This window comes from Microcaecilia unicolor, chromosome 2 (assembly GCF_901765095.1).
Source record: "Microcaecilia unicolor chromosome 2, aMicUni1.1, whole genome shotgun sequence".
Lineage (NCBI taxonomy): Eukaryota > Metazoa > Chordata > Amphibia > Gymnophiona > Siphonopidae > Microcaecilia > Microcaecilia unicolor.
In genome coordinates, this window is record NC_044032.1 from 27409312 (window position 1) to 27435552 (window position 26241).

Here is a 26241-nt window from a genome sequence, read left to right on the forward strand (position 1 = left end):
GCATATACTGTTTAAAAAAAAAAAACTTTCTGGGTAAGTTGTCATTAGGGTTATCCGCATATTTGTCTCCAAATGGCATTCCGACAGTGGTGCCTGGATGGGCAGTGAATTAATTTGGTGCACATCTTCAGATGATAGTTAATTGTGAGTACGCTGGCACTTAACAGTAAGAAGACTGAGCTTTCAAAGATTAGCAATGGTAGGTTAGAAGTTGATTTATTTTCTGCAAATGTGTTAAATTAAATTACACAGTTGCCATAATTTCAGAAACTGTGCCACAGAATTCTAATTCTTACTACAGGATTTACCCCAAACTGCCACAGAAAACTAGGAGATGCAAACGAGTGGAACTATTGTTGAAGCACTTATGATTTTGTGGCTTGTTCTAGGAGCTGGGCGCTGTGTCACTGGATGGCTACTTTCACCTTTGGAGAGCAGAGCACACTTTGACAAAGGTACCTTAGGTTGTCTATTCCTACAGTCATCTTACGGATATTTTAGTAAGGTTAATAAGCTTATTACTATTCTTGAATTGCAGTGATGATCTCAAATATCTTCTGTGACCTAAAAGGCTTTTTTTTTTTACCCTGGTAGTGTTATAACTCAACAATTTATATAATCAAAAGGAAGAGCAACCTTTGATTCGCTTCCCTTAATATGAAAAAGTAATACATGCATTAACACACGTACTCAGATTTTTAAAGTAATCCATTTGGAAATGAGTCCTCTTGGGTTTATGCTTGTCAGCCGGTATCATAAACTGTCAATCTGAAGAGGATTGGCTGTATTACAAATGGCATGCTTGCACCATTTGACCTAATATACAAGGTAATTTGAGGTACTGTAAATACGGAGCTCTTGTAAAGAATACAAGGTGGAAAGTGCATGCTTACAAGCATTGCACAAAGGTGTTTCCCTTCCTTACCCTAAGTGAAAGTCTGCATGGGAAGAGAGGAGGAAGGAAATGGGTACATGGAAGTTAAAGAGAAGCAAAAACGATGGCAATGAAGGAGGAGCAGTGAGCCAGCAGATCCTGGCAAGTGGAAAGAAACATTAATCTGGGTGATGAAAAAAGAGGTGGTAGCTCCCACAGGTGTTAATGAAGTACTAATAGTGAGGAGCAGGGAGTAGGAATGTCCAGGTGTCCAGTTTTCAGCACCCCACCTGCTTCCGTCTCCCTCACCACCTCTCCCAGCCAGGAACATGGTGAGATCCATCGCTATTCTTCCAAGTACTGGTTGGTCTTGTGTGCCATGCCCAGCCATTCAGTTGTGCACACAGATTGTTCAGCTGTTTTTTCTCGTAATTCAAATTGATAACTACCCTCTACATAGTTGCTAGAAATGCACTTGATGCTTTTAGAATGAAACTTGATGGGAAAATTCAATAACAGTTTCTGCTGAAATTTATAGAAGACACACACATAAATAAGTAAAGCCAAAGAGATTTCTAGTGACGAAGGAAATTGGCTCTGTACTCTTAAAAAAAGAAAAAAGGTTATTCTTGGTGCAGAGCTTCAGGTCAGAGTGATGTGACTCTGATCGGGGACCCACTCCACCCACCCCCTCAAAAAAAAAAAAAAAAAAAGCCGAGGCATAATAGCCTTCCTGACACTAAGTTTTCATTTGGTTTGTTATAGTGCACTTCCTGATTGCTTAGCAATAGTATTTTAAAAGCCTTACATAAAAGCCTTACATCTGCTGCATTTGTTAAAAGAGGAAGAGGTAAAGCTATCCTTTTAAGAGTATGATGTAGAAATATTTTGGGTTATTTTAGGTGTTGAAGTTAATGTGTGTGTTCCTCTCATTTTCAGCTGCTTTCCACCAAGCTGCCATACTGTAGAGAGAATGTCTGTCTGGCCTATGGTCGGGAATGGTCTGTGTACGCGGTGGGGTCTCAGGCCCACGTCTCTTTCTTGGACCCAAGACAGCCACCTCATAATGTTAAATCTGTCTCTTCCAGAGAAAAAGGCAGTGGTAAGGGTTTGTATCTTCTCCTAGTTCACTCTGAATTTTATTTTTTCTTGTGAAAGGTTTTTTTTGTAAATCTTAATGATCTTAAGCTAGCCAACAAGGTTAATCTTCTACCGAGACAGTGACTTCATGCAGAGACCCTGGTTCAATTACAGTAGGTTGTGTGGTTGTAGTTCCACAGAAATGATCAGGGAGTAGCTTGTGGATAGGTTACTTGGCAGGCAAATGGGAATGCAGGTGGCAGTGGGAGGAAGCCAAGACACGAGACTGTGTATAGGTGCAGGTCAGGTCTGTGCATTACTTGTCAAGTAGCTAAGAGTTGATCCCTGATGAATGTTAGATGTCATATAATACGTTTGCACTACTCCTTCTTTACCCAAGCTCTGGTTTCCCTCGACATTTGCATTACAGTATAGCTGTCCATTTTCTGACCACTCAGTCACAGAATGAGGTGTATCGTTGCAGTTTTAGGCTGTAATATAGTTGTAGCTATATATCCAGTTCTTTAGCTTGTTTTCAACTCTTCAGCTGAATTGATACCACATGACGGATTGTACTGGTACTGTTTACAGTTCTGGAAAGAATGTCTACCACCAAGGCATTAATAGGATTTTGTCCTCCAAAAATAACAGCTATAATTAACCCTACTTTTGTATTGAGTTGGCCTGCTTTTCTAAAGCAAACTATTGTGAGTCCACTTTAGTATTTAGAAATAAGGGTCAGTAAACAAGGTGATATCTGTCTTAGTAGACTGAATGTGTATTAGGTTTTGAGCTTCAAGCATGCACTATTGGACCTTCTGCTTCTCAGTAATAGGTCTGCCGCTGCCATTGCTCTCTAACCCAGGGATTCTCCAACCCAGTCCTTGGGACGCATTCAGCGAATCAGGTTTTCAGGATACCCACTACGAATATGTATATGAGTTGCGAGTATTGCTTCCATTACATGCAAATCTTTCTTATGCATATTCATTATGGATATCCTGAAAAACACTCAGATGGCTGTGTCCTGAGGATTGAATTGAGAACCACTGTTCTAAACCTTTTCTTTTCAGTGTTGGTTTATTGTTTTGGGACGAGGGGAAAGCAATTTCTGGCTTTTTAGTGCTGACTCCTTTTCAGTTGGAATTTTACTTTCCCTTTATAGTTGAGCTAGAGTATTATTTGCCACTATTTTTTTTCCTTTTTTGGTCATCATTGTTGCTTCATTCAGTGTGGCACATGTGTAATTTATTACATTTTTTTTTTTTTAGGTTTAGCTCTTTTCATTGATATCTCAAGGCATATTATCTACTCTCTCCATGTCTATGTAGAGGATTTACAATTTAAGCTTGTACTTGAGGCAGTATAATCACAGCTTCAGCTCTGCTGAGCTCGGTTTGATACTAGCAACCCGGTTGTACAGATTTTATTTTTGAGGACAGACAAGATGATTCAGGCACACATGTGGCATATTTGCTGCTATTTAGCTTGTCAACCACCGGGAACAGATAGTATTTACCCCAGAGTTTTGCAGGAACGTCAACTGAAATTGCAGTCCTGCTGCCAGGTAATCTGTAGTTTATCATTAAATTTGCCACTGTTCCTGAACATTGAAGGGTGGTCAGTGTGTAAACAATTTTTAACAAGGGGGGAGAGCATGCAGAACGTGACTCGTGGAATTCCATTTCCGATATGTATGTATGTGTGTGCTGATATGTGTTGAATCTGACCAAGAGGGGAGAGGAGTAGGTTGGTTTGAATGGACAGGTACACAAGCATTCCTTTAATTTGGAAAGAAGAATTAAACTGAAACCAATTGTGATGTCTAATCATTTAGTACAGGAAGAGTGCTGGGCAGACTTTTACGGTCTGTTCCCTGAGAATGGCATGGACAAATCAAACTCGGGTATACATATAAACTATACTACTACTATAAATCATTTCTATAGCGCTACCAGTCGTACGCAGCGCTTCACAGTTGAACATGAAGGAAAGACAGTCCCTGCTGAAAAGAGCTTACAATCTAAATTAGGGTAGACAGGACCAATAAGGGTAGGACAGACAGGGAGGACACATAGGGAAAGCAGCATCAAGCAGGTAGGCCTTTAGCCCGGATTTGAAGGCGGCCAGGGATGGAGCTAGACGTAACGGCTCAGGAAGCCCATTCCATGCATAAGGTGCGGTGAGACAAAAGGAACGGAGTCTGGAGTTAGCGATGGAGAAGGGTGCAATTAGGAGAGATTTGCCTAGTGAACGGAGTTCCTGGGAAGGAGTGTAGGGAGAGATGAGGGTGGAGAGGTAGTGAGGCGCTGCAGAGTGAATGCATTTATAAGTCAATAAGAGGAGCTTGAATTTTATACGGAAACGGATAGGGAGCCAGTGAAGTGACTTCAGGAGAGGGCTGATATGGGCATAACGACTTTGGCTATGACATACCATGTAAAATGAGTTTATCTTGTTGGGCAGACTGGATGGACCGTTCAGGTCTTTATCTGCTGTCATTTACTGTGTTACTATCAGGCTCATTTTCAAAAGAGATAGACATCCAAAAAGTGACATAAGTCAGCATTTGGATGTTTATCTCACACAAACGTCCAAATCAATATTATCAAAACCTCTTTTTGGACGTATTTCTCTGAAGTCCGTTGGGACATCCAAATCTCAAGGGGGTGTGTTCAAGGCGGGACTTGGGCGTTCCTAAGACATGGACGTCTTTCAGCAATAATGGAACAAAACAAAGATGTCCGAGACTAAGACGTTTTGAGCTAGACCTGTTTTTATAAATGAATAGCTGCAGTGGGAATTGAACCCACTTCTCCAGGATCAAAGTCTGCTGCACTAACCACTAGGTTACTTCTCTACTCCACAAAAGATGTGCCCCAAATGACCAGATGAACTCTGGAGGGACTCGGGGATCACCTCCCCTTCCTTGTCACTTGCAGGAACTAGCAGATGAATCCAGGAACTAGTGGGTTAAATCCGCCTACCAGCAGGTGGAGATAGAGATAAACAAACTAAAGGCAGTGATGCCAGATGGCCAGCTCCTTCCTCAGTTAGTATGTCTCTATCTCAGCAGGTGGTGGACGGCTTTTTCTCCAGCTCCTGGTCCCAAGGCCTCTGAGGGTGCTCCTTGGCCGGTGGCCAGTTGCTGGGTCCCTGCTGCACCTCAAATTCCCTCTGAACAGGCTTTTGCTGTTCCTTTCCTTCCCTGTTTGTTTCTGCCTCCTCACTAAAAAAAAAAAAAAGGAAGAGAAACAGACAGGGAAGTGTGTTTTTGCTGAGATCAGGTTTGTGTTACTGCTGTCCGAGTCCTGTTTTCTGTTGCCTGCTTGTCTGAGCCTGCCTCAAAGTAGAGTCGGAGAGTTTTTTTTTCCTTCGGCTCAGCTGTCAGTTCCTGGGCTTTCCCGGTGCGGGGTAAGTCCTGCTGGGTTCCTGTTCGGGAATGAATGATGGCAGCGGAGGTGGTAAAACACTGTTCCCGATGCAGGAAACGGCATTCGGCGGCGGGCCTTCGCAGCGCGGGGTGCGCTGATTTGGCGGGACTCGGAGCGGTGCCCCCCCCCCCCGAGAGCGTGCTTTCCCGCCCAGAGCCTGGCGATTCTCGCGACATTTTCCGATCAGTCGCAGAGCCAGCTCTGGTAGCAGTTTTGGGCAAAGCTTCTTCTCCACTGGTAGGGGAGTCGGGGGGGTCGTCAGGCACTGTGGGCGGTGGTGCAGGTGCCATGGCTACGACCTCCGTTGCGGGGGAGGGGTTTTCGCCAGAGTTTATTCTGCTACTCCATCAGGCGTTTTTATTGAAAAGGGCCTTGCCCCCCCCCCCCACGCAGCTGCGACAGCTCCGGCCTTTGATTCTCTCAGGGGGTAACCAAGAGATTTTAGGTTTTCCCCCAGAGGATTTCTCTTCCCTTAAAAAGCCTAGGCTTTCTTTGGGGTCTGAGGAAGGGGTCCTGCATACGGTTGCCTGCAGCTTCCTCCGTGGTGGCGCTCTCAGAGCAGACAGGGGTGGAGGACGGTGTCCTCACTGACCAACCGGAGGACTCTTCTGCCGTGAGGATTTTACATAAGGAGGAGTTGTTTTCCTTTATCTCTCAGGCGCTGGAAGCCCTGAATATAGAGGACCCTGAGGTTGCGGCTTCTCAGGCGGTCAACCCCAAGATGGCTAGTACCAGATGACCTTCTAAGGTCTTTCCGGTACATGAAGCTATTGAAGAGTTGATTTTGGCCCAGTGGGCGAATCCAGATGGGGGGCTGAAAGTAGCCAGGGCTATGGCCAGGCTGTATCCGGTTTCTGTGGACCGTTTAGAGTAGTTTGCTCTACCTAGGGTGGCACTAAGAAGACTACTCTTCCAGTGGAAGGTGGTGTGGCACTTAAGGATATGCAAGACAGACGGCTAGAGGCCTCTTTAAAACATACCTTTGAGGTGGCCTTTTGACACTTCAAACTTCTGTTTGTAGTTCTTGTGCGGCTAGAGCTTGTCTCAGTTGGCTACATTCTGTCATGGATTTGATTTCGGAGACTGATATGCCAGGAACTCCTCAGATGTCGCTGATGGATATTGGGCTGGTGTACTTGGCAGATGCCTTGTATGATTCGGTCCGTGCTTCGGCCAAACTCATGGCCTTGACTGTTTCCTCTCGGCGTCTTCTGTGACTCCTTAATTGGGCCGCAGATATGGCCTCTAAGCAACGGCTCATTAAATTGCCTTTCCGAGGGAAATTGCTTTTTGGGGAAGACCTAGAAAGGAACCTCGAGTTCACATTTCAGAGAGACGCGACGGTATCTCCCGGGGCGGTCCAATGCAGCCTTTCAGAATCCTCGTTTTGCGCAGTGTTCTTCCTTTCGCAAGGAGAAGCGTCCGGCTGGACCCCCTTCTCGTCAGAGGGCTCCTTCTTGGGCCTCCCAGTGATGGGGCACAGGTCCACTCGGGAGGAGAGCAGATCGGTGGTCGGCTTTCTCTGTTTCTTCCAGAGTGGGCCAGAATTACTTCAGACCAGTGGCTCCTCGATGATGTGTGATTAGGTTACACCGTAGAATTCTTCTCTCCTGTCAGACTTTTTTCTGGAGACGTGCTTTGTATCACGGGCCAAGAAGGCAGCGGTTCTGCAGTGTTTGAGACCTGCTAAGGATATGGGCTATTGTGCCTGTTCCTCCTCTTGAAAGGTGCACAGGTCAGTACTCCATCTTCTTTGTGGTTCCAAAGAAGGGAGGTGCTTTTCGGGTTTTTGCAGGTTCATCACTTCCGCAGGGAGACATTAAGGGCCGTTATTGCTGCTGTTCTACCAGGCGAGTTTTTGATGGCTCTCAATTTGAGGGAAGCTTACCTGCATATTCCCATTTGGGAGCCCTATCAGAGATTTCTCAGATTTGCAGTGCTGGGTCAGCACTTCCAGTTTCGGGCCCTTCCTTTCGGAATGGCCACTGCCCCACGCACTTTTTCCAAGGTCATGGTGGTGGCGGCGGCGTTCCTGTGGAAGGAAGGGGGATTAGAGTGCATCCATATTTCGACGACTGGCTGATTCGGGCGATGACAGCAGAGGAGAGTCGAGTGGTCACAAACTGAGTGATTGCAGTGTTGCAATCCCTAGGTTGGGTGGTCAATATGAACAAGAGTCATCTGGTTCCTACTCAGAGTCTGGAGTATCTTGGAGTGCAATTCGATACGAAGCGGGGTAGGTGTTTCTCCCCGAGGGGCGAAGGATCAAATTGCTTTCTCAGGTATGGCCTTATTGAGTCGTTGCGCTCCCCGAGTGTGGGACTATGTTCAGCTTCTCGGTTCCATGATTTCTATCTTGGAGGTCATTCCATGGGCAAGGGCTCACATGCGGCCTCTTCAGAATTTCCTTTTGAGCAGATGGTCGCCGATGTTGTTGGATTATCAACGACGCCTTCCTTGGTCGAGCTGGGCCAGGGACAGTCGTGCGTGGTGACTCCGGTCAGCCAATTTGCAGAAGGGTGTTTCTCTGGCATCTCCCAATTAGGTGGTAGTCGTGACGGATATCAGCCTTGTGGGCTGGGGAGCCCATTGTTTTCATCGAGTAGCCCAGGGATCGTGGACCCCTCTCGAAGTGATTTGGCTGATAAATCGTCTGGAGTTGCAAGCAGTCGTGAATGCGCTGCAGAGTTTTCAGGACCTTATGCAGGGGCAGGCAGTTTGTGTATTCTCGGACAGCACCACAACGGTGGCCTACATCAGTCGGCAGGGGGGCACTCGCAGTCTTCCCTTGGAAGTGTCTCGTCTTCTAGTATGGGCGGAAGCGCATGTTCAGAGTCTGTCGGCAGCGCACATTGCGGATCAAGACAATGTTCAAGCTGGTTTTCTCAGCTGGACTCATTTGGATGCAGCGGAATGGACGCTGTCAGACTGGCTTTTTGGCTGATCTGTCAACGTTGGGGAAGACCGATAATGGATCTCATGGCCATGGCTTGCAATGCCAAAGTCCCCCAGTTCTTCAGCCGCAAACGGCAGCCAGGATCCACAGGATTGGACGCTCTTCTCCAGCCATGGCCGGAACAACAGCTAATGTATGTTTTTCCTCCGTGGCCTATAGGGAGAGTTCTTTGCCGCATAGGGCAGCATCGGGGGCCGGTTGTTCTAGTGGCCCCAGACTGGCCGCGATGGCTGTAGTATGCGGATCTCGTTCGAGCACTCTGAGCCACCATTGCGACTTCCGTGACTCCCGATCTGCTGCATCAAGGGCTGGCTCAGATGGAAAATCCCTCCAGCTTTGGTCTTACGTCCTGGCTATTGAGAGGTGGCAGCTGAGGAAGAAGGGATTTTCAGGACCAGTCATTGCCACTCTTTTGGGGGCACGGAAGCAGTTTACTTCAGCAGCGTACGCGCGAGTGTGGAAATCTTTCTCGGCATGGTGTGCTTTGCGTGCTGAATCGCCTTTTCGGGCGGACATTCCGGTTATTCTGGAGTTCCTTCAGAATGGTCATCAAAAGGGATTGGCATATAATTCCCTTTGAGTGTAGGTGGCCGCGCTATCTTGTTTTAGGGGCAAACTGGATGGTTCCTCTTTAGCAGCTCACTCTGATGTGGTCCGTTTCCTACGCGGGCTCTTCGGCTTTGGCCTCCTCTGCGGCAGCCATGCCTGGCGTGGCATTTGAATGTGGTACTGCGAGCCTTCCAGGCCCCCACCATTTGAGCCTTTGAATAAGGTTTCTGTGAAGGATACTGTGTTTTTGGTGGCCATTGCTTCGGCTAGGAGGATTTCTGAAATTCAGTCTTTGTCTTGCAGAGATCCTTTTTTGCAGTTTTCTGAAGCAGGAGTGTCGATCCTGCTGTCGTTTCTACCTAAAGTGGTTTCGGCTTTCCATGTCAATCAGACAGTTTATCTTCCATGTTTTCAAAGAGAGGATTGTCCGGGGGAGTTTGTCTCGCTACGTTTCCTGGACGTGCAGAGAGTCTTGTTTCGGTACTTGCAGATCTCTAACGAGTTTCGACACTCGGATCAACTTTGTGCTCTTGTCGGGATCGAAAAGAGGTGAGGCGGCTTCTAAGGCTTCCATTGCACACTGGATTAGGGGAAGCCATTGGAGCAGCGTATCTGCTACAAGGGTGGGCGTCTCCAGTGGCCCTGAAGGCGCATTCTACTCGGGCACAAGCGGCTTCTTGGGCGGAGTCGGAGGCCTTATCTCTGGAAGAGATTTGTCGGGCGGCTACTTGGGCGTCCATCATACTTTTGCGAAGCATTGCAGGTTAGACATGTCTGCTCTGGAGGATGTGAGTTTTGGGGCTGGAGTGTTGGCGCGGGGAGCGTCGGCTTCCCACTCTACTTAAGGAATGCTTTTGGTACATCCCACTAGTTCCTGGATTCATTTACTGCAAGTGACAAGGAAGGTAAAATTACCTGATAATTTTCTTTCCTTTAATGCAGCAGATGAGTCCAGGATCCCTCCCTAGTTCAGCAAATGTTTTTTTCATTTTCTGCGCAGTGTGGCTATTTTTTCCTTCCAGGTTCTCTTTTGCAGAGTTCAGACAGATATGGGAACACGGAAAGGATTCCGATTTCTGGATCAAGTTGCAGTTATTTCGAAGTTCTTATTTGGTTCTCTGCTTTTCAGAGTGAGGATGGTTTCTGGTTGTTATTGGTTTTATATTTTTGGCCTTGGCAAATGCTTACGAATGACATACTAACTGAGGAAGGAGCTGGCCATCTGGCATTACTGCCTTTAGTTTGTTTATCTCTATCTCCACCTGCTGGTAGGCGGACTTAACCCACTAGTTCCTGGATTCATCTGCTGCGTTAAAGGAAAGAAAATGATCAGGTAAGACATAATTTTACCTTCCTCCGCCAAATCACAAAACATTTTTCCAAACAGCACTTTCAAAAGGAAAAGATACTTTTTTTTTTTAGAAAATGACCTTTCCTGTTCTGATTTTGGATATTTTACAAAAAATGTCCAAATTCAGACTTAATATCCAAAAATTCCCCTTGTGCATTTGACTTGCCGAAAGTCACATGGAGCAGCAGTGGGAATTGAACCCATGTTGCCAGGATAAAAGCCCGCTGCACTAACCATTAAACCATTCCTCTGTTTTGGACGTCTTGCATTAGGATGTCTTTGTGTTCGAAAATGGCCGAAAATCAAGGATGTCCAAATTCAAGGATGACCATGGTATTTTTGAACACAAAGATGTACATCATCTTTTTTTGAAAATGACCTTTTTCCCACCTCCGAGTTTGGACGTTTTACAAAGACGTCCAAATTCCAGCTTAGATGTTTCTTTCGAAAATGCCCCTCTGTTACTAGATGTTACTGTCAACAGTGGCACTCTGGTTAAACTTAATCATGCAGCAAGTATTACCACAAGGAGGCAGTCACTAGGAGTCACTATGTATAGCAATCATCATTAGAGCTGTACTGTTCAATCAGGTTTCACAGCAGAATGTACTGCAAAGAAAAAGGAATACGTATCTGAATCATTAAGAGCCAGCCGAGAAAGAGTTGGGTGTATGGCAGCAGACAGGGTGCATGACAGAAAAAGAATGATGCCTCATTTCAAACTCCTCTGCATCTGTTGGTTTGACGGGAACAATGCCCTAACTGCTGTATTTTCAATTTAACTGCATCTCCCATAGAAATGCACTGGCAGTTTTTTTGTGGGCTTTGTTCCCAGAACCCCACAGTCCTCTCTAGCCCAATTTCAAACTGCATGCCTTTTCCCTTGTTTACCCCAATGCCGGAGAGTTTGACCCCAGACAGATTTTTAAGCTGTTTTGTAGAGTTTCTGTATAGTATGTTGGACTACAGATAAAATGGGTTCCAGCGATGGTCCAAGAAAATACAGAGACACGATTGGTGCAGTGCAAAATGCTAGAAGCTATTGTTAAAAAGGGGTAGGAAAGGCAACACAGATATAGCAATGGATGCTCATGCCAGTTAAAAATTTTAATCTGTGCAGTAGAGCATATGGTAAGAATTAAGAATAAAGAGGCATACAAGTGATAGCAGTTTTACTGGAGGATGTATAAGAAAACTATTTTATGAAGCTTATGGAGATAGGTAAAAGCTGACTGTAAGAGCTGCTTTGTTTTTATTAGTTATTGTTATGTTTTTATTATCTATTAAGTTGTGTAATGGACTATGTATGTTTTAATTTGTTACCTGCCAAGAATGATGAGATTGAGTGAGAAATAAATAAATACTGTTCTAAACTATTTTAATTATTTTTAAAATTTGCAACAAGAAAGTAGACCTGAAATAAATAGTCACTGGAAAGAGAAAGAAACTTGAAATTTTACAGGAAGAAGCTAGACACTACGCTTCAGAGCATGCTTTGAATGTTTTTGGATTTTTTTTTCATGTTATTTATAGGTATACAGTTTGAAAGATGCCATTTTATTATTTATATAAAGCTATAAATATACTCAAGTCGAAAGTTTGTTATTGCAGACTCATTAGCTTAGTGGTTTGGCGCTTGTCTTCTGAAGTTGGCTAACCACAACTTTTTTAAAATCAAACCATTTTTGAGTGGATTTCATTCCTTAGTTCTTAAAATTACTTTTCTACTTATTACTAGAAATAATCTGTGGTGCTTGTACGATTTTTCCTGCAGTTGCTGAACCCCAGGTTTCAGTTCGGAAGTGCCAAGTCTTTATTCATGATCTGCCTTACTTACTTTGTCACTTAGTAAAAACACATCTCGTAAATCTCTCAAATCTTCTCTTACTTTGAGTCATGTTTACTTGTTCATTTCACACAAGCTTGACCAAATAAATGTTTACTTTCAGACTCACAATAACAGACATGAGAAAGTTTAATGTTGATCCCACCAATTCCATTGCTATATTTTGCTATAATGGAATACACTAAAAATGATTTTAGGATATCCTTAAGTCTTTATTGCTTGTACACTTGGAGTCGGCGCAATCAGAACAACACTCACTGGAGCATGGACTCAATACGGTCTGTGTTTTGGCCTATGCCTTCATCAGGACTCAATAAACAAAAACACATATATAAGTGAATACATAATGGATAAATAGGTAAATATATGCAACAAAACAAAGGCACATGCAAAAACAAACAAACCCCTAAAATTAATATTTCTAAACCAGAGGTACATGTAGTGGAGGTGTTAATACATAATAAATAAAAAGTGACCTTAAAAAACATACAGGGACCTGTTTACTAAGGTGTGCTAGCGTTTTTAGTGTGGACTAATGCTAGACACCCATATATTCCTATGGGTGTATCTAGCGTTAGTGCACCTATAGCACAGCTTAGTAAACAGGGCCCTAAGGGAGTAAAACCTATAAAGTGCAATTGTCAATAAAAATATATTAATGTGAACAAGAATAAGTGCATACAAATAGATGAACGAAAAAGTAATCAATGCAAGTGCAAATCAATGAAATACGTATATGTACTTAAAAAAATACAAGTGAACATACCAAGCAGTCAAAATTAGGACAAAGCAGCAACAGTGAAAATAGGCACATAGCCAATGTAAAATGTAGTTTAAAATCAACTTGAACTTGAACTCTGTTTTGGGATAATGTGGGATACAAATGTCATTATAAATAAACTCAAGAAGATGAGTCAGTGAGCCATTTCGGATCTGTATCCTAAATGCATTGATTTTTGATTATATAAGAAATTAGGATTTTAATGTCATTTTTACACATGCATAAGTACATAAGTAGTGCCATACTGGGAAAGACCAAAGGTCCATCTAGCCCAGCATCCTGTCACCGACAGTGGCCAATCCAGGTCAAGGGCACCTGGCACACTCCCTAAACGTAAAAACATTCCAGACAAGTTATACCTAAAAATGCGGAATTTTTCCAAGTCCATTTAATAGCGGTCTATGGACTTGTCCTTTAGGAATCTATCTAACCCCTTTTTAAACTCCGTCAAGCTAACCGCCCGTACCACGTTCTCCGGCAACGAATTCCAGAGTCTAATTACACGTTGGGTGAAGAAAAATTTTCTCCGATTCGTTTTAAATTTACCACACTGTAGCTTCAACTCATGCCCTCTAGTCCTAGTATTTTTGTATAGCGTGAACAGTCGCTTCACATCCACCCGATCCATTCCACTCATTAGTTTATACACTTCTATCATATCTCCCCTCAGCCGTCTCTTCTCCAAGCTGAAAAGCCCTAGCCTTCTCAGCCTCTCTTCATAGGAAAGTCGTCCCATCCCCACTATCATTTTCGTCGCCCTTCGCTGTACCTTTTCCAATTCTACTATATCTTTTTTGAGATACGGAGACCAGTACTGAACACAATACTCCAGGTGCGGTCGCACCATGGAGCGATACAACGGCATTATAACATCCGCACACCTGGACTCCATACCCTTCCTAATAACACCCAACATTCTATTCGCTTTCCTAGCTGCAGCAGCACACTGAGCAGAAGGTTTCAGCGTATCATCGACGACGACACCCAGATCCCTTTCTTGATCCGTAACTCCTAACGTGGAACCTTGCAAGACGTAGCTATAATTCGGGTTCCTCTTACCCACATGCATCACTTTGCACTTGTCAACATTGAACTTCATCTGCCACTTGCACGCCCATTCTCCCAGTCTCGCATTCTCCAGCTATGTTGGAGGATGGACATTCAATATATTACCATCTCCTTGATGATGTATTTGCACATTTTGGTTTCTTTACATTTATGCTGCTATATTTCTTTATTCAAAATGTTTTTGTATTTCATTTATCATTTTTGACACACTTTACCAGCTTTTCTTTGTATGTTCCTTTTCCCTTTATAGTGATTTGCACTGCTACATCACCGCTTTTTTATTTTTATTTTTTTTCTACATTTCACATGTCATGATTTGATACACTTTACAAAAGTCTGCACACTTCACTTTTCAAGGTTCTTTTTTTTTTTTTTAGATCATGCTTTGGTTCACACTTTAATAATAATAATTTGTTTTTGTGGGCACTTCCATTTGATCTGTTTTTCAGGTTTGTCCACTGATATTTGTATTGATTTTGGAGACTGCATCACTGTCGCAGCTTCTGTTTTGTGCACTCATTTTATTTTCATTGTACTTCTTTAGGTCATGTTTTGTTTCAAACTGTATCATAAGTTAAAATTGTGGGCACTTTCAATTGACTGTTCATCTTCCAAGTTCGTTCACTGACATCTGTATCGCTGTTACTTTTGCAGACTGCATCGCTGTCACCGCTTCTGTTTTATGCACTTCCTCTATTTACATTTCATTATTCATGAGTGACGTGATAAGACGTATCGTCCCATTTTTGCATTTTCCTCTGAGGCGGCTGCAGTAAAGGGAAGAGGCAAGTGGCAGGGCAGAGTATGGGAATCGCTGCCGCCGCTGGCCTTTAAAAACTGTAAAATTGGGGAATGGGGTGGAGGAAGGAAGGAGGAAGATGCCAAAACTTTGGGGGGGGGGGGGGGGATGACTGCATCTCGTTTTGGGCCACCCTTGGTTGGATCTCTGCTTCAAGCTCTGAAGACGTACTTCTTCAACAAAGCCTACAATGAGAACCGATAACCTCATTAATTCATCTCACCAACCCACTCAGTTATGAAGATCCATCTACATAACTCCCGATCACTCTTTCACTTCTTCTCCCTCCCCTACTTAATCTCTGCACAATACTAACTGTATATGATATCTTGTAATGACATTGTTAACAACACTATGTAAGCCACATTGAGCCTGCAAATAGGTGGGAAAATGTGGGATACAAATGCAATAAATAATAATAAACTCCTCAAATATATACCAAAGGAGCTAGTGTCCTATGTTAAAACAGATACTGGAATTGAAATGAGATATTCAGAACCACCAAAAAGGAAGGTTTGCTTATATGCAGAGCACTTATCAGATTCTGATGATATATTACTGTAACCAACATCTATCAAAATGGCAGTTGACCATTTACATTGCTGAACCTCAGACCAAGAGTTAAGCCCACTTCAGTGATAGAAGCGTCATCAAGTGTTACCCAACAAATGTATTTCTTGTAGCTCATATCCAGACACGAGCAAAGGTCTTCCCAAGTTTCTCTGGCTAATAATTTTTACAGACCTTTATTTATTTAGATTTTGCTCACACCTTTTTCAGTAGTAGCTCAAGGTGAGTTACTTTCAGGTACTCTGGATATTTCTCTGTCCCAGGAGGGCTCACAATCTAAGTTTGTACCTGAGGCAATGGAGGGTTAAGTGACTTGCCCAAGATCACAAGGAGCAGCAGTGGGATTTGAACCGGCCACCTCTGGATTTCCAGTGCTTTAACCACTAGGCCACTCCTCCACTTCATTCTTCGACAACCTATTATTAGTCATCTTGACCACATCCTCTGGCATACAGTCTTGGAACAAATTCCTGGGGCACTTCACTAAGCACAAAAAGCAATATGCTTGGCACCCCTCTAAAACTGCGGAAGTATCTCAAATATCTTTGCAAAATGATGCCAATTACACACTAGTTAGTTTTCAAAAATCATGCATTGCCTAAAAATTGTTAGTTGACCACTTTTCACAAAATACAAAAATGTCTGATATATGAACGCTACAAAACTTTCAAAGAAAAATGTGCAATTTTCAAGTATATTCTGTGACTCTTATTTTCAAAATCAATCTAAAGGTTTAGGGCCCCTTTTACAAAGCTGCAGTAAAAGAGGCCCTGCAGTAGCGTTGGTGCGTGGATTTGCAGCGTGCTGAGGCCCCTTTTTACTGTAGCTGGTAAAAGGACTTTAAAGAAACTGGAAATGGCTGTGCGGTAACACTTGCTGCGTGGCCATTTCCAAGGGGGAGCCTATGAGGAGGCGCTTACCTGGCAGTAACTGGGCAGCGTGTATAGGAATTGCTGCTGCCGACTTTTAACGGGGTGGAGGAATGAAGGGGTTTGTTGCTGCTCCCAGTAAAACGCTGCCCTTGGATCTAGAGCAGTTGCAGTTTTGAGCTAGGACCAGTTTAGTTGTCGGCCTCTTAGATCGGTACTAAATGCTTCTTTGAACTGACCACATATGTTGGATTGTTGTCAGACTCCCTCGCAGCATGATGGAGATTAGCATATGATGGTCAGCAGTATAACCGAGCATGAGATCTCTATCCAGCAATTCCATTGCATGTTTACAGGGTTCGAGAATGGTCTGCATCACATGAAGCTTATTCCATTCAGAAGCCGTTAGCAGGCTGAAAGTGTGTTTATTCTGAGTGTGAGTCAGTTAGCACCACTTTGTTCCGAACCAGTATCTGGATCATATCTAGAGTATTATTCCATCATGTGGACACATCCTGAAATGAGCATTTCAGCCTTCATATTAAGTTTTCGCTTTTGCTCCTCCAGCTCGCTTGATTCACAGGTCTATTTGATGTGGCAGATTTTTCTACATTTGGCCAGGATGATTTTAATGCCACAGTAGCCCGTTGCTTTAAGAGCCAACTGGAGAATGTGGGCAAAGCATGATATGTGCTCAGAAGGCAGCAGACCGGCTGCAGCAGTCATATTGCAAGTGTTGTCAGTACCGATAGTTGTAACTTTTTCATGGATTCTTTATTCCCTGGCATCCCAACTGAAGTGTTCACCATAAACCGAAGTAAAAGTTGTGGTTTTCCATAAGGTAAACAGTTAGTGGAGAGTTCATGTAACATGTAACTCCCAAGTAGCTGTCATCTAATGATGTCTAGTAATCTGCTATAAGTAGGACGCGGGCCACTCCATCCTCAAGTTCTTGAATCTTGTTCTTTTCCAGTTCAAACAGATCTCTGATGAATGCATCGTTCTTTGGCCTGGTTGTAAGTTTATAGATATGATGGCCTATTCTAATCCTTACAACTTCCTGGAGGCCATCGTCGGAAAACAGTGTTAATGGGGTGACCATCCTTGGTTATCCACTTCGTGATAGCATTTCTAATTAGGAGTGGGCAATGACTAAAACTTTTAATCTTTGTTAATCATGGTATGCATCCATGCCCCCCTCCCTAGCCTGTCCCCCAGATTCTTTCATACCCCTCTCTAGCCTCTCCCTTAGGTTCTCTCCCCGCTTTTACCTCTATAGCAAGACTCCTTTTCTCCTTTCTCGGTACTCCTCGTCTTCACCTGTACTGCCGAATATTGCAGGTACTTGAGCTGTGTGGTGGAGGAAGTTGAGGAAGCTTCATATCTGCAGAGCCTGGCCATGTAGGGGAAGACAGCAAGTGCCAAGGAAGGAGAAAAGGTGCCCTGCTGTAGAGGTAAAAATGGGGAGTGCATTGTGTCGAGTCAGCTCAGCTTTAAATAAATTGGACTGCAGTTCGAGTCAGTGCTAAAAAAAAAAAATTGGGCTGCATTAACATGCATGACCTGTGTTAAAATAACGTATTAATAGCCCACCCCTACTTATAATGTTTTCATTTGGATCAGTTGGCTTGGTCCAACTGATTTCTCCTAACTGAATTAGGATAGGCTGCTGCTGACTAGAATCCGTTGATCACTGCACATTTAGTGCGGAGATGGTACTTAAATGTACTTAAAAATCACTGTTTGTTGATCTTGAAATAAACCAGTAAACAAACTTCATTTTCACTTCCATTGCAAAACTAGAGATAACAATTCCAAATTTAACAAGCTTAGCAATCTCTGTTTCAATCTTGCCTTCCATCCCTTATGTGTCCAGCCAACTCTTGCTTACACTATACTACCATAAGGATAGTAAATATACATTGCAAAATTTGACATTCCAATAAAAAATTGAAAATAAAATGTTCTACCTTTTAGCCATGTTTAATTGTGTTGGTCGCATGCTCTAATTTCTACTTTCCTCTGCTCATCTTTTTCTTCACTTTTTCTGGGGTCTCCTGTCCATTTGACATTCTACTCTCTTCCCCTATGTCCAACTCTAAACAATTCTCTCTCCTACCCTGCTTCTAGGTTTTCTGGCGATCCCCAATCTTTCATTAAATCTAGTCTCTCTCCCCTCCTTGCTTCTATTTCTGTCTGCCCGCTGTCCAGCATTTCCCTGTTCCCCTTATGTCCACTATCTTTCTTACTCATGTTTCCTTCCCCATGTCCAGCAATCCCCATTCCCTCTTTTCCATTATCCATTATATTTTCCCCATGTCTAGCATATATTCCATTCCCCCCCTCCCTCCCCCTCCCCAATCTAGCCTGCCAGCATCTCTGCAGGGTTGGGCTGCCCTGAGGTTCCTGAATTGGGGTCAAGCTCTGGTACACTGTAGTAGGCCAAAGACTGCAGTGTAGGTTGAGTCACTAGGGCCACATGCTATTCTTCAGTCTCAGTTGTTGCTGCAGCAGCAGCAGCAGCAGCACAAAGGAGCTAGTAATCAGGTGACCTGTTGCATGCATGTGTACATGTGAGGAGGGCCCGCTCCCCTGGCTGAAAATCCATGTTGAAGCTGGAGACTTGGTCAGTGCAGGAGGTGGGGGGTGGAGAAGAATACACCACAGCATGATTAAATTTACTGCGATTGATATATTTTTTTTTAACTCGTGACAAGTAACTAACTTATTAATTGCAGCATTAACTGTGACTAAAGTGCAGGCTGAAGATACAGATAATGCAACAGAAGCTGTAGCATTACAGCTGATAAGCTTTCAAGGCAGTTTCCAGTGGCTTTGATAGGAAGCTGAGGAGCCAGGGCCTCTTGCAGCAACTTTTTTCAAAGGGGTGACTAGTTTATGCAGAAAAATGCTATCCACCAAATTTGTCTGATCTGTAAAAGGAACTACCTAGTTCTGTTTTGTTTTTCATTGCACAAGTGCCGTCTTTAGAAGACCCTTCTTAACATTTCCTGTGTTTTAAGTCTGTATTGTTTACACATCCTCATGGATCAGTGCTTCTCAACCTAGTCATTGGGGCACACCCATATCAAGGAGGCAGTGGTTGCAAATCTATCTCATGCTTCAGACAGGCTGTGGTTTCGCTTCTGTTTCAGCTGTTCCTCTGGTCCCGCCCTCATTTCCTGTTTGCGGAAGAGCAGGACCAAAGGAACTGCAGAAACAAGCGAAACCACAGCCTGTCTGAAGCGGCGTCTGTACTTGCTGGACTTCAGTGTTGCCGGCCGAGCAGGAGGTAAAACTTTTTAAACAGCAGCTGCCACATATGAAGGGCTGGGGCATCCGCACACGTCCTCCTCGCACTCAGAGGCCACAGAGACAGAGGGAGGGAGGCACTGGGCGGCGGGAATGGGAGGAGAGGGGGGGCGTGGAACTTTTATTAATGGGAGTGGGGCCATCGTGTCCCCTAGAATTCGGACGACGGGAGGGGAGGGAGGGAGGTTGGGGATCATGGAACTTGGGGGGGCGTTTGGTTACCTCCGGTGGCTGCTGCTGGGTTCCCTTCCCTCTCACGTCCCATTGGTCCACCCTGTGATGCCATCCCCAGGGTGGACCAATAGGAACTCTGTTACGAACCCAGGCAGCCAGACGGAGGTGCAAATTATTATACACGATCATATCCTGAAAACCTGACTGGCTGGGTGTTTCCTGAGGGCTTGGTTGAGAAGCATTGCCATAGAGTGCCATGGAACTGACTTTCTTTTTTTCAAGCTTCCATATTATATAAGTCTGAAGCCACCTTCTTAAACAACATATGGGTGTTTAATATTATTTGTTTTTATCAATAATTTTTTTTTTTTTTTTTGGGAGGGGGGGGGGGGGTTGGTCTGTGAATGGTATATGCCGTCAGTGGTGTTCCCTTTCTTTTTAATCCTTAAATATTTATTTTATTGCATACCGCTGATATCCTAACAGGCTAAGTGATTTACCAGATCTCTTAGTAAACATACACACTGTTAAGATTCATATTAGTGCCTTTAATCATTTTCTGCAGGGAGTCTCTTTAAAACTGAACGGTTTGCACCGTTCTATTATAGAAGAATTCATCAAATGGCTGCTGCTACTGCTGAATGTGTAGAAAACATAGGGGAGAAAAAATGCATCAGTCCTTAATGTGTTGGCATTTTCTGAGGATGAAGGTTTTAAGAACTTAAGTTTGGTATCTTTAGCCTCCCCTCGCCCTTCTCCCCAAACCACAGAATATGTTTTCCCAACTAGTTGCATGCGTTTGACAGGGTTATTTTTTTCTTTAATTCTCATTCATGCTGCCCTTTCCTATTATGGTTCTTAATTCATTTGGAAGGCTGCAGCTTTAGATGCCGCTCCTGATTCTACAAAGATCACCCACTTCAAAATCAGAATACATCGCTGCACAATACATGTTTCCAATCTGCAGCTTTTTGATTAAGCCATGATGCTGGCCTGCTATTCATATTAACATAGTAGATGAAAACAGGAAAGGGCCAGCTTGGCCCATCCAGTTGGCAGTGTATTCTTGTCTACACTGCCTAGGATATAGCCCAGATGCCAGCCATAGGATATAACTGCTTGCAAGATATTGCCCTATAACCAATATAGTTTTATTGGTGTCTTTTTTTTTTTTTTTTTCACTGTCTTAAATAGAGCACCATTAAAGGACCCGTATGTAATAGCCAGCACCTATCCTTTCTCATATCAACATCTTCTGTATTTAATCACCACTTAATACAGGTATTCAACCAGAGAAATTACACCTGTTAAAGAAATCACTCTACAAACAAAGCCAGCATATTGTAAAAGTCTTTAACCTTGGTTGTCATTATTGATCACTTGGTTATGCATTGCTGAAAGTTCTATTAACAAGTCTAGATGCTTGTAAATAACCAGAATGTCAGATGCAAAAAGAAATTGTGTAGTGTATTGCATATCTCATGGTGCAAAGGCCACAGTTATAAAGGCATTCTTTTCTTTCTTCCAGGAATTCGGTCCGTAAGTTTCTACGAACATATAATAACAGTGGGCACGGGTCAGGGCTCCTTGTTGTTTTATGACATAAGAACCCATAAATTTTTGGAGGATCCAGCCTGCTACGGACAGAAATCTAAGCTAGGAGGAGACATTTTAAAGTTGACGACCGGGAAGGGTTGGTTGGTGAGTATCGCAGAACTCGCCTCTTTTCTTAATGTAGCACAGTTATAATACAGAATCTGGTGTGTGTGTGTGTGTTTTTTTTTTTTTTAATTTCCCCAGTTTTTGTGCTCCTTTGAGCTTCCATGTTAATCAGAAGCAGACTCTCTACTTGGGCTGTAGCACCATGAACCTACCTTCACAAGTACCTGGAGCTTTTAACCTTCCAACCCTTATATAGCCCAAATTGCAAAGGGAAGCACCCTGACCAGATGCCAAAGACTGCATCTCCATTTGAAATTAGTATGTATGCGTGTAAGTCTGAATGGTAGCTGTTGTGTTGTCTGGGATACCTCCACCTCCCTATTCTGGGGCTTGTTCTTGGTGCTGTCCTTTTGCTGTTTCCTCACTTCTTACATTTTTGTAAGAAGTAGTTTGAGCCAGGGGCGTAGCTACGTGGGGGCATAGGCCCCTGTGGATATGGCCCTGCCCCCCCTCCCCCCCACTGCCGACCCTCTCGACCTCCCCGCTGCCAAGCCGTCGCGCACCTTTGCTGGCGGGGGTCCCCCAACCCCCAACAGACGAAGTCTTCTTCTCTGGCACGGCTGCGTTGCTTATCTGCAAGCAAGGCTTCTGTTTCTGTGAGTCGAAAGGGTTGACGCCGGGGGGGGGGGGGTGGGGTGGGGTGGAGAGGGGGGGGTCAAAGGTTGTGGTGGCGGTGGCAGGGGGGTCAAAAATGACAGGGGGAGGTTGGCGGTGCCGGGGGGGGGGGGGGGGTAAAATGTGCCCCCTCACCTCAGGCTCTGGACCCCCCTCCTGCCGAAGTCTGGCTACACCCCTGGTTTGAGCAGGCTAAGCAACAGGGTACAGTACTGAGGTCAGAGAGTGTCTTGGATATGACTATCCGTATGATGAGACTCTGTAATTTGACATAGTAACTTCAACACAGCCACCTCAGTTATGCTTCCTAAAGTGCTATCCATTGACTTCCCTGCTCTTAGTTGATGCTTCTCTGAAGCAGGATTTCACAATACTATGCAGTGGAGAACCAGCGTTGCAGGCGTTCACTGTCTGAGCACTTTCCCCAGTTGATACAGTGGCTAAATAAGTTGTATACCCTTCCAGAATTACCCTACTTGTTGCCTTAAAGCCTCAAAGTGAAATGCATTAAAATTACTTTTGTTCCATGGATTTGGGTGTAGATTTTAGATTTATTTCTTGCCTTTTCCGCATCCAGGCTTAAGGTGAAACATATTCATGTACATGAGTTCTCCGAAGGCAAGCAGGCCATTAATATTCTCACATCTGGATGGTGTCATCTGATGAAGCCTTATGTGTACACTGCCTAGCATATACAGTCAGTAGAAAATTCTAGCAATGTCCCATCACACTGATGCTTTCGTGTCTGCTCGAATCCCGGTTCCTCAATCTGTGTTTAATCCGTGGAGTTGAGATGTCTCATCTTTGTGGTCTCTGTCAGTGTGTATTAACAGTTACTTTTTTCAGTGCTTTCCCATGCGTTTTCTTTTTCCCTTTTTCCCCTTCATTTCTCTCATTTTCTTAATAGTTTTTATTTTTGGTACCTTCCCCTTTATTTTAGTAGGTTTTTTTTTTTGTCCTTTCAAGTTTTCTTTTTCATGTAGCTCTTTAGTTCTTATTTAGGCCTGAGCACTGACCTCAATTTGAGCCTTGCCCCTTTTTGACATTCAAGATTGAGAAATTTAATTTGCTGCAATTCTTTTCTCAATGTCTAGGAGGGGACCTCCAGTAGCTTCAAAAGGTACACCCAGTGTAATTGGGTGATTTCTGCCATGGACCCGTACAGTTGCTGCATCAGGTGCCTTGGGCTTAACCACCAGCCTGATTCTTGTCCTCTCTGTTCACAAATGCAGCTGGAGACATAGAGAGGGCATGTCAGGCCCAGCAGGAGAAACTTTTTGGCTCCTCGAAGGCCAGCCCCTCAGCACCGGAAGCATCAACCTCAATGGCTGCCTAGACTTCATCAACCACTGGGAGTGCACCATCATTGGGAGTTGATATTAAGCCCTGGGACCGGTCAGCATCAGACCCAACATCGAGGACAAGTGCAGGTTTGACATCCTCAGCTGTGCCAAGAAACCGGGATGCTGAGCATTGAGGGACGCCAAAGAAGCACAAGCATCAGTCCCTTTTGAAGCATGCTGCCGGAAGCACTGGGACATTGGAATTGCTGGTACCTGAGAAGCTCCAGCACCGAAAGGATAGCTCTCCCTCTTTGGTGGAGGTGTCGGTGCACCAGTCTTCAGGCAGCCAGGTTCCGGTTTGACACCGGCTCTTTCTCAGGCTGCCTCTGAACCAGCTCCCCAGCTTTTGCAGCTGTTTTAGCTGCACGCTGCTCAGGCATCAAGGGCGCTTGCACCAGCTGCAACTCAGCCTCAACTACTCCTTCCTGAGGCCTCAAATCTGCCTGTAGAGTGGTCTTTGACGCCGGTGCTTTTGACATTGACCCATGTCTCTATATTGGGGAAGAAGCTTTCCCAGAGTCTGAGAGTAGGGCTGTACTTTCGCGTCCTTCAGGGTGTGGACATGGTTCCACTGAGCCAGAGCAGACACATACTTACTCTGCCCATCTGGAGTAGGACTTGGTTCACTGGTGGGAGTCCTATGAAGATCCACATTACTTCTCGGAGGAAGAGTCATATGGATTCCCTTCTTCCCACCTCAAGAGAGGCATAAATCTTCACCTGAGAGTCTCTCATTCACAGACTTTGTGAAGGAGATGGCTTCAGCCATCCCGTTTAAGTTGGAGACGGAAGAAGAGCCTAGGGCAAAAATGTTATCTGTATCAATTGTGAATCTCCTCCTAAGCAAGGGCTTACAGTTCCATTGCACCCTATTCTTAAAGATGCACTGACAAAGAATTGGGAATTTCCCCTCTTAGTAGGTGGATTGTATCCAGAAAGCTCCCAGATTCGAGAGGGCACAGTTGTCTCACCACTCTCTGGTGGTTGAATCTGTTCTCAAATGAACCAGAAGTTCCAGAGAGGCTTGGATTCTGGATTCGTTTGGGAGAAACGTTTGTCAGGCCTCGAACTCATTAACTGCAAAGAGTCCTACCAGCTCTACATGAGCATATACTTGAAGTCCTTAATGTGTAGTATGCTCAGTCTCGCAGACTCACTCCCTCAGGAGCAGACCGCAGTGCTTCGCCAGTTGGCCAACAAGCAGCTGTGCAGGAAATATCTGGCCAGAGGCTCTTATGACATTTTTGATATTGCATCCAGATTCTCTGCTATGGGTGTGGGGATGCGCAGACTCTTACGGCTGCATGTCTCTGACTTGGAATCAGTGGTTCAGGAGAGGTTAGTGGATGTACCATCCCAAGGCGATAATCATTTTGGAGACAAGGTGGAAGAAGTTGCAGACCTCATTAAGAAACATACTGACACCGTTCAGTCCCCCTCTCAATAGTCTCCAGCTTCATCCTCCTCTACAAGGTGGTTTTTGATTGGGCGTAGGCAGCGAACCTGTTACTCTCAAAGGATTAGGTTTCCACTACCTTCCTGCTCTACCCAGCAGCCCTAGCCCCAACATTCCCAGCCACGTCGGTCCGAACTCCCAAAAGGCCCAGTTGGCTCACTAGTCAAAGCAAGGGACAAGCTTTTGACTGGCTCCAGGAAAGCATTGCTACTATCCAAATAACAGTCTTGGCTGGCCTACCAGTGGGAGGGAGACTGAATTTTTACCATCAGAGTTCTTCAAATATCCGCCTTGGTTACGCACTTCATTGGTGTCAGAAGCCACCAATTGCCCACCTTGCATCAGCTCTCACCACAAACAGGTGCTTGTAGAGGAAATCTCTGCCCTTTTACAGGCCTATGTGGTTGAACCCATTCCACTTGGGGAAGAAGGGAAGGAATTCTATTCCATGTACTTCCTTGTGCCCAAGAAGATTGGGGGGGGGGGGGGGGGGGGGATTTTGCCCTATCCTAGACCTAAGTACCTTGAACAGATTCCTGGTCAATGAAAAGTTCAGGATGGCTTTCTTCTCGTGATTCAGGAACAAGATTGGCTATGCTGTCTGGACTTAAGGATGCCTATACCCATACTTCGATGCTTCCCAGTCACAGGAAGTATCTCATATTTTGAGTATGGAAACACTACTGCCAGTAATGCATTTTGTCTGTTTGCTTCACATCAGCTCCCAGGGTCTTCACTAAAAGTCTAGCAGTAGTCGCAACATTGCCACATAGACTGTGTGTTTCCCAATCTGGATGATTGGCTGGTCAAGAGGACATCACAGGGAGGAGCACAAGAGTTACTGTGGAGAACTATTCAGATCCTAGAGCTTCTAGGGTTTATCATAACCTACTAAGGCCTATCTTATTCCAAATTGGTGATTACAATACATAGGAGCCCTGCTAGATACGGTGCAAGCTCTGGCTTTTCTGCCAGTAGTGAGAGCAGATAGCTTGAATAGTACTCACCTTGCAGGTCCAGAGCAGCAGGCAGATTACAGCTCGGCAGATGCTGAGATTCTTAGGCCACATGGCCTCTACAGTGCTTGTCACTTCTATGGCTTTTCTCCATTTGAGAGGTGCCCAGTGGTCTCTGGCTTCCCAGTGGTCTCAAGCTACAGGGAACCTAGCAGATGTCAGTTCCTTCAGAGCTTGTTCAATTTCTCCTCTGGTGGACAATTCAGCCCAATTTGACTGTGGGACTCCCATTCAAAATACCACCTCCTCAAAGTTATTGACAACAGATACATCCTACTTGAGATAAGCTTCACATCCAGAGAGTGTGATCTGCTCAGGGCCATCTCTACATTAACCTTCTGGAGCTGAGGGCTATTTGGCACGCTCTAAAGGCTTTCAGAGATAGGCTACAGAACCAAATTGTTCTCATCCAAACTGACAATCAGG

General features: G+C 44.5%; 1 protein-coding gene across 1 annotated transcript in view; it reads left to right on the forward strand.

The window, feature by feature from the left end:
• Nucleotides 1-26241, forward strand: part of LOC115462831 (DDB1- and CUL4-associated factor 12) — a 105221-nt gene that overhangs the window by 74217 nt on the left and 4763 nt on the right. Inside the window, exons 6-8 of the mRNA XM_030192862.1 lie at nucleotides 390-455; nucleotides 1814-1976; nucleotides 21192-21364. Of these exons, the coding sequence (XP_030048722.1) occupies nucleotides 390-455; nucleotides 1814-1976; nucleotides 21192-21364 (402 nt within the window). The remainder of the gene's footprint in view (nucleotides 1-389; nucleotides 456-1813; nucleotides 1977-21191; nucleotides 21365-26241) is intronic.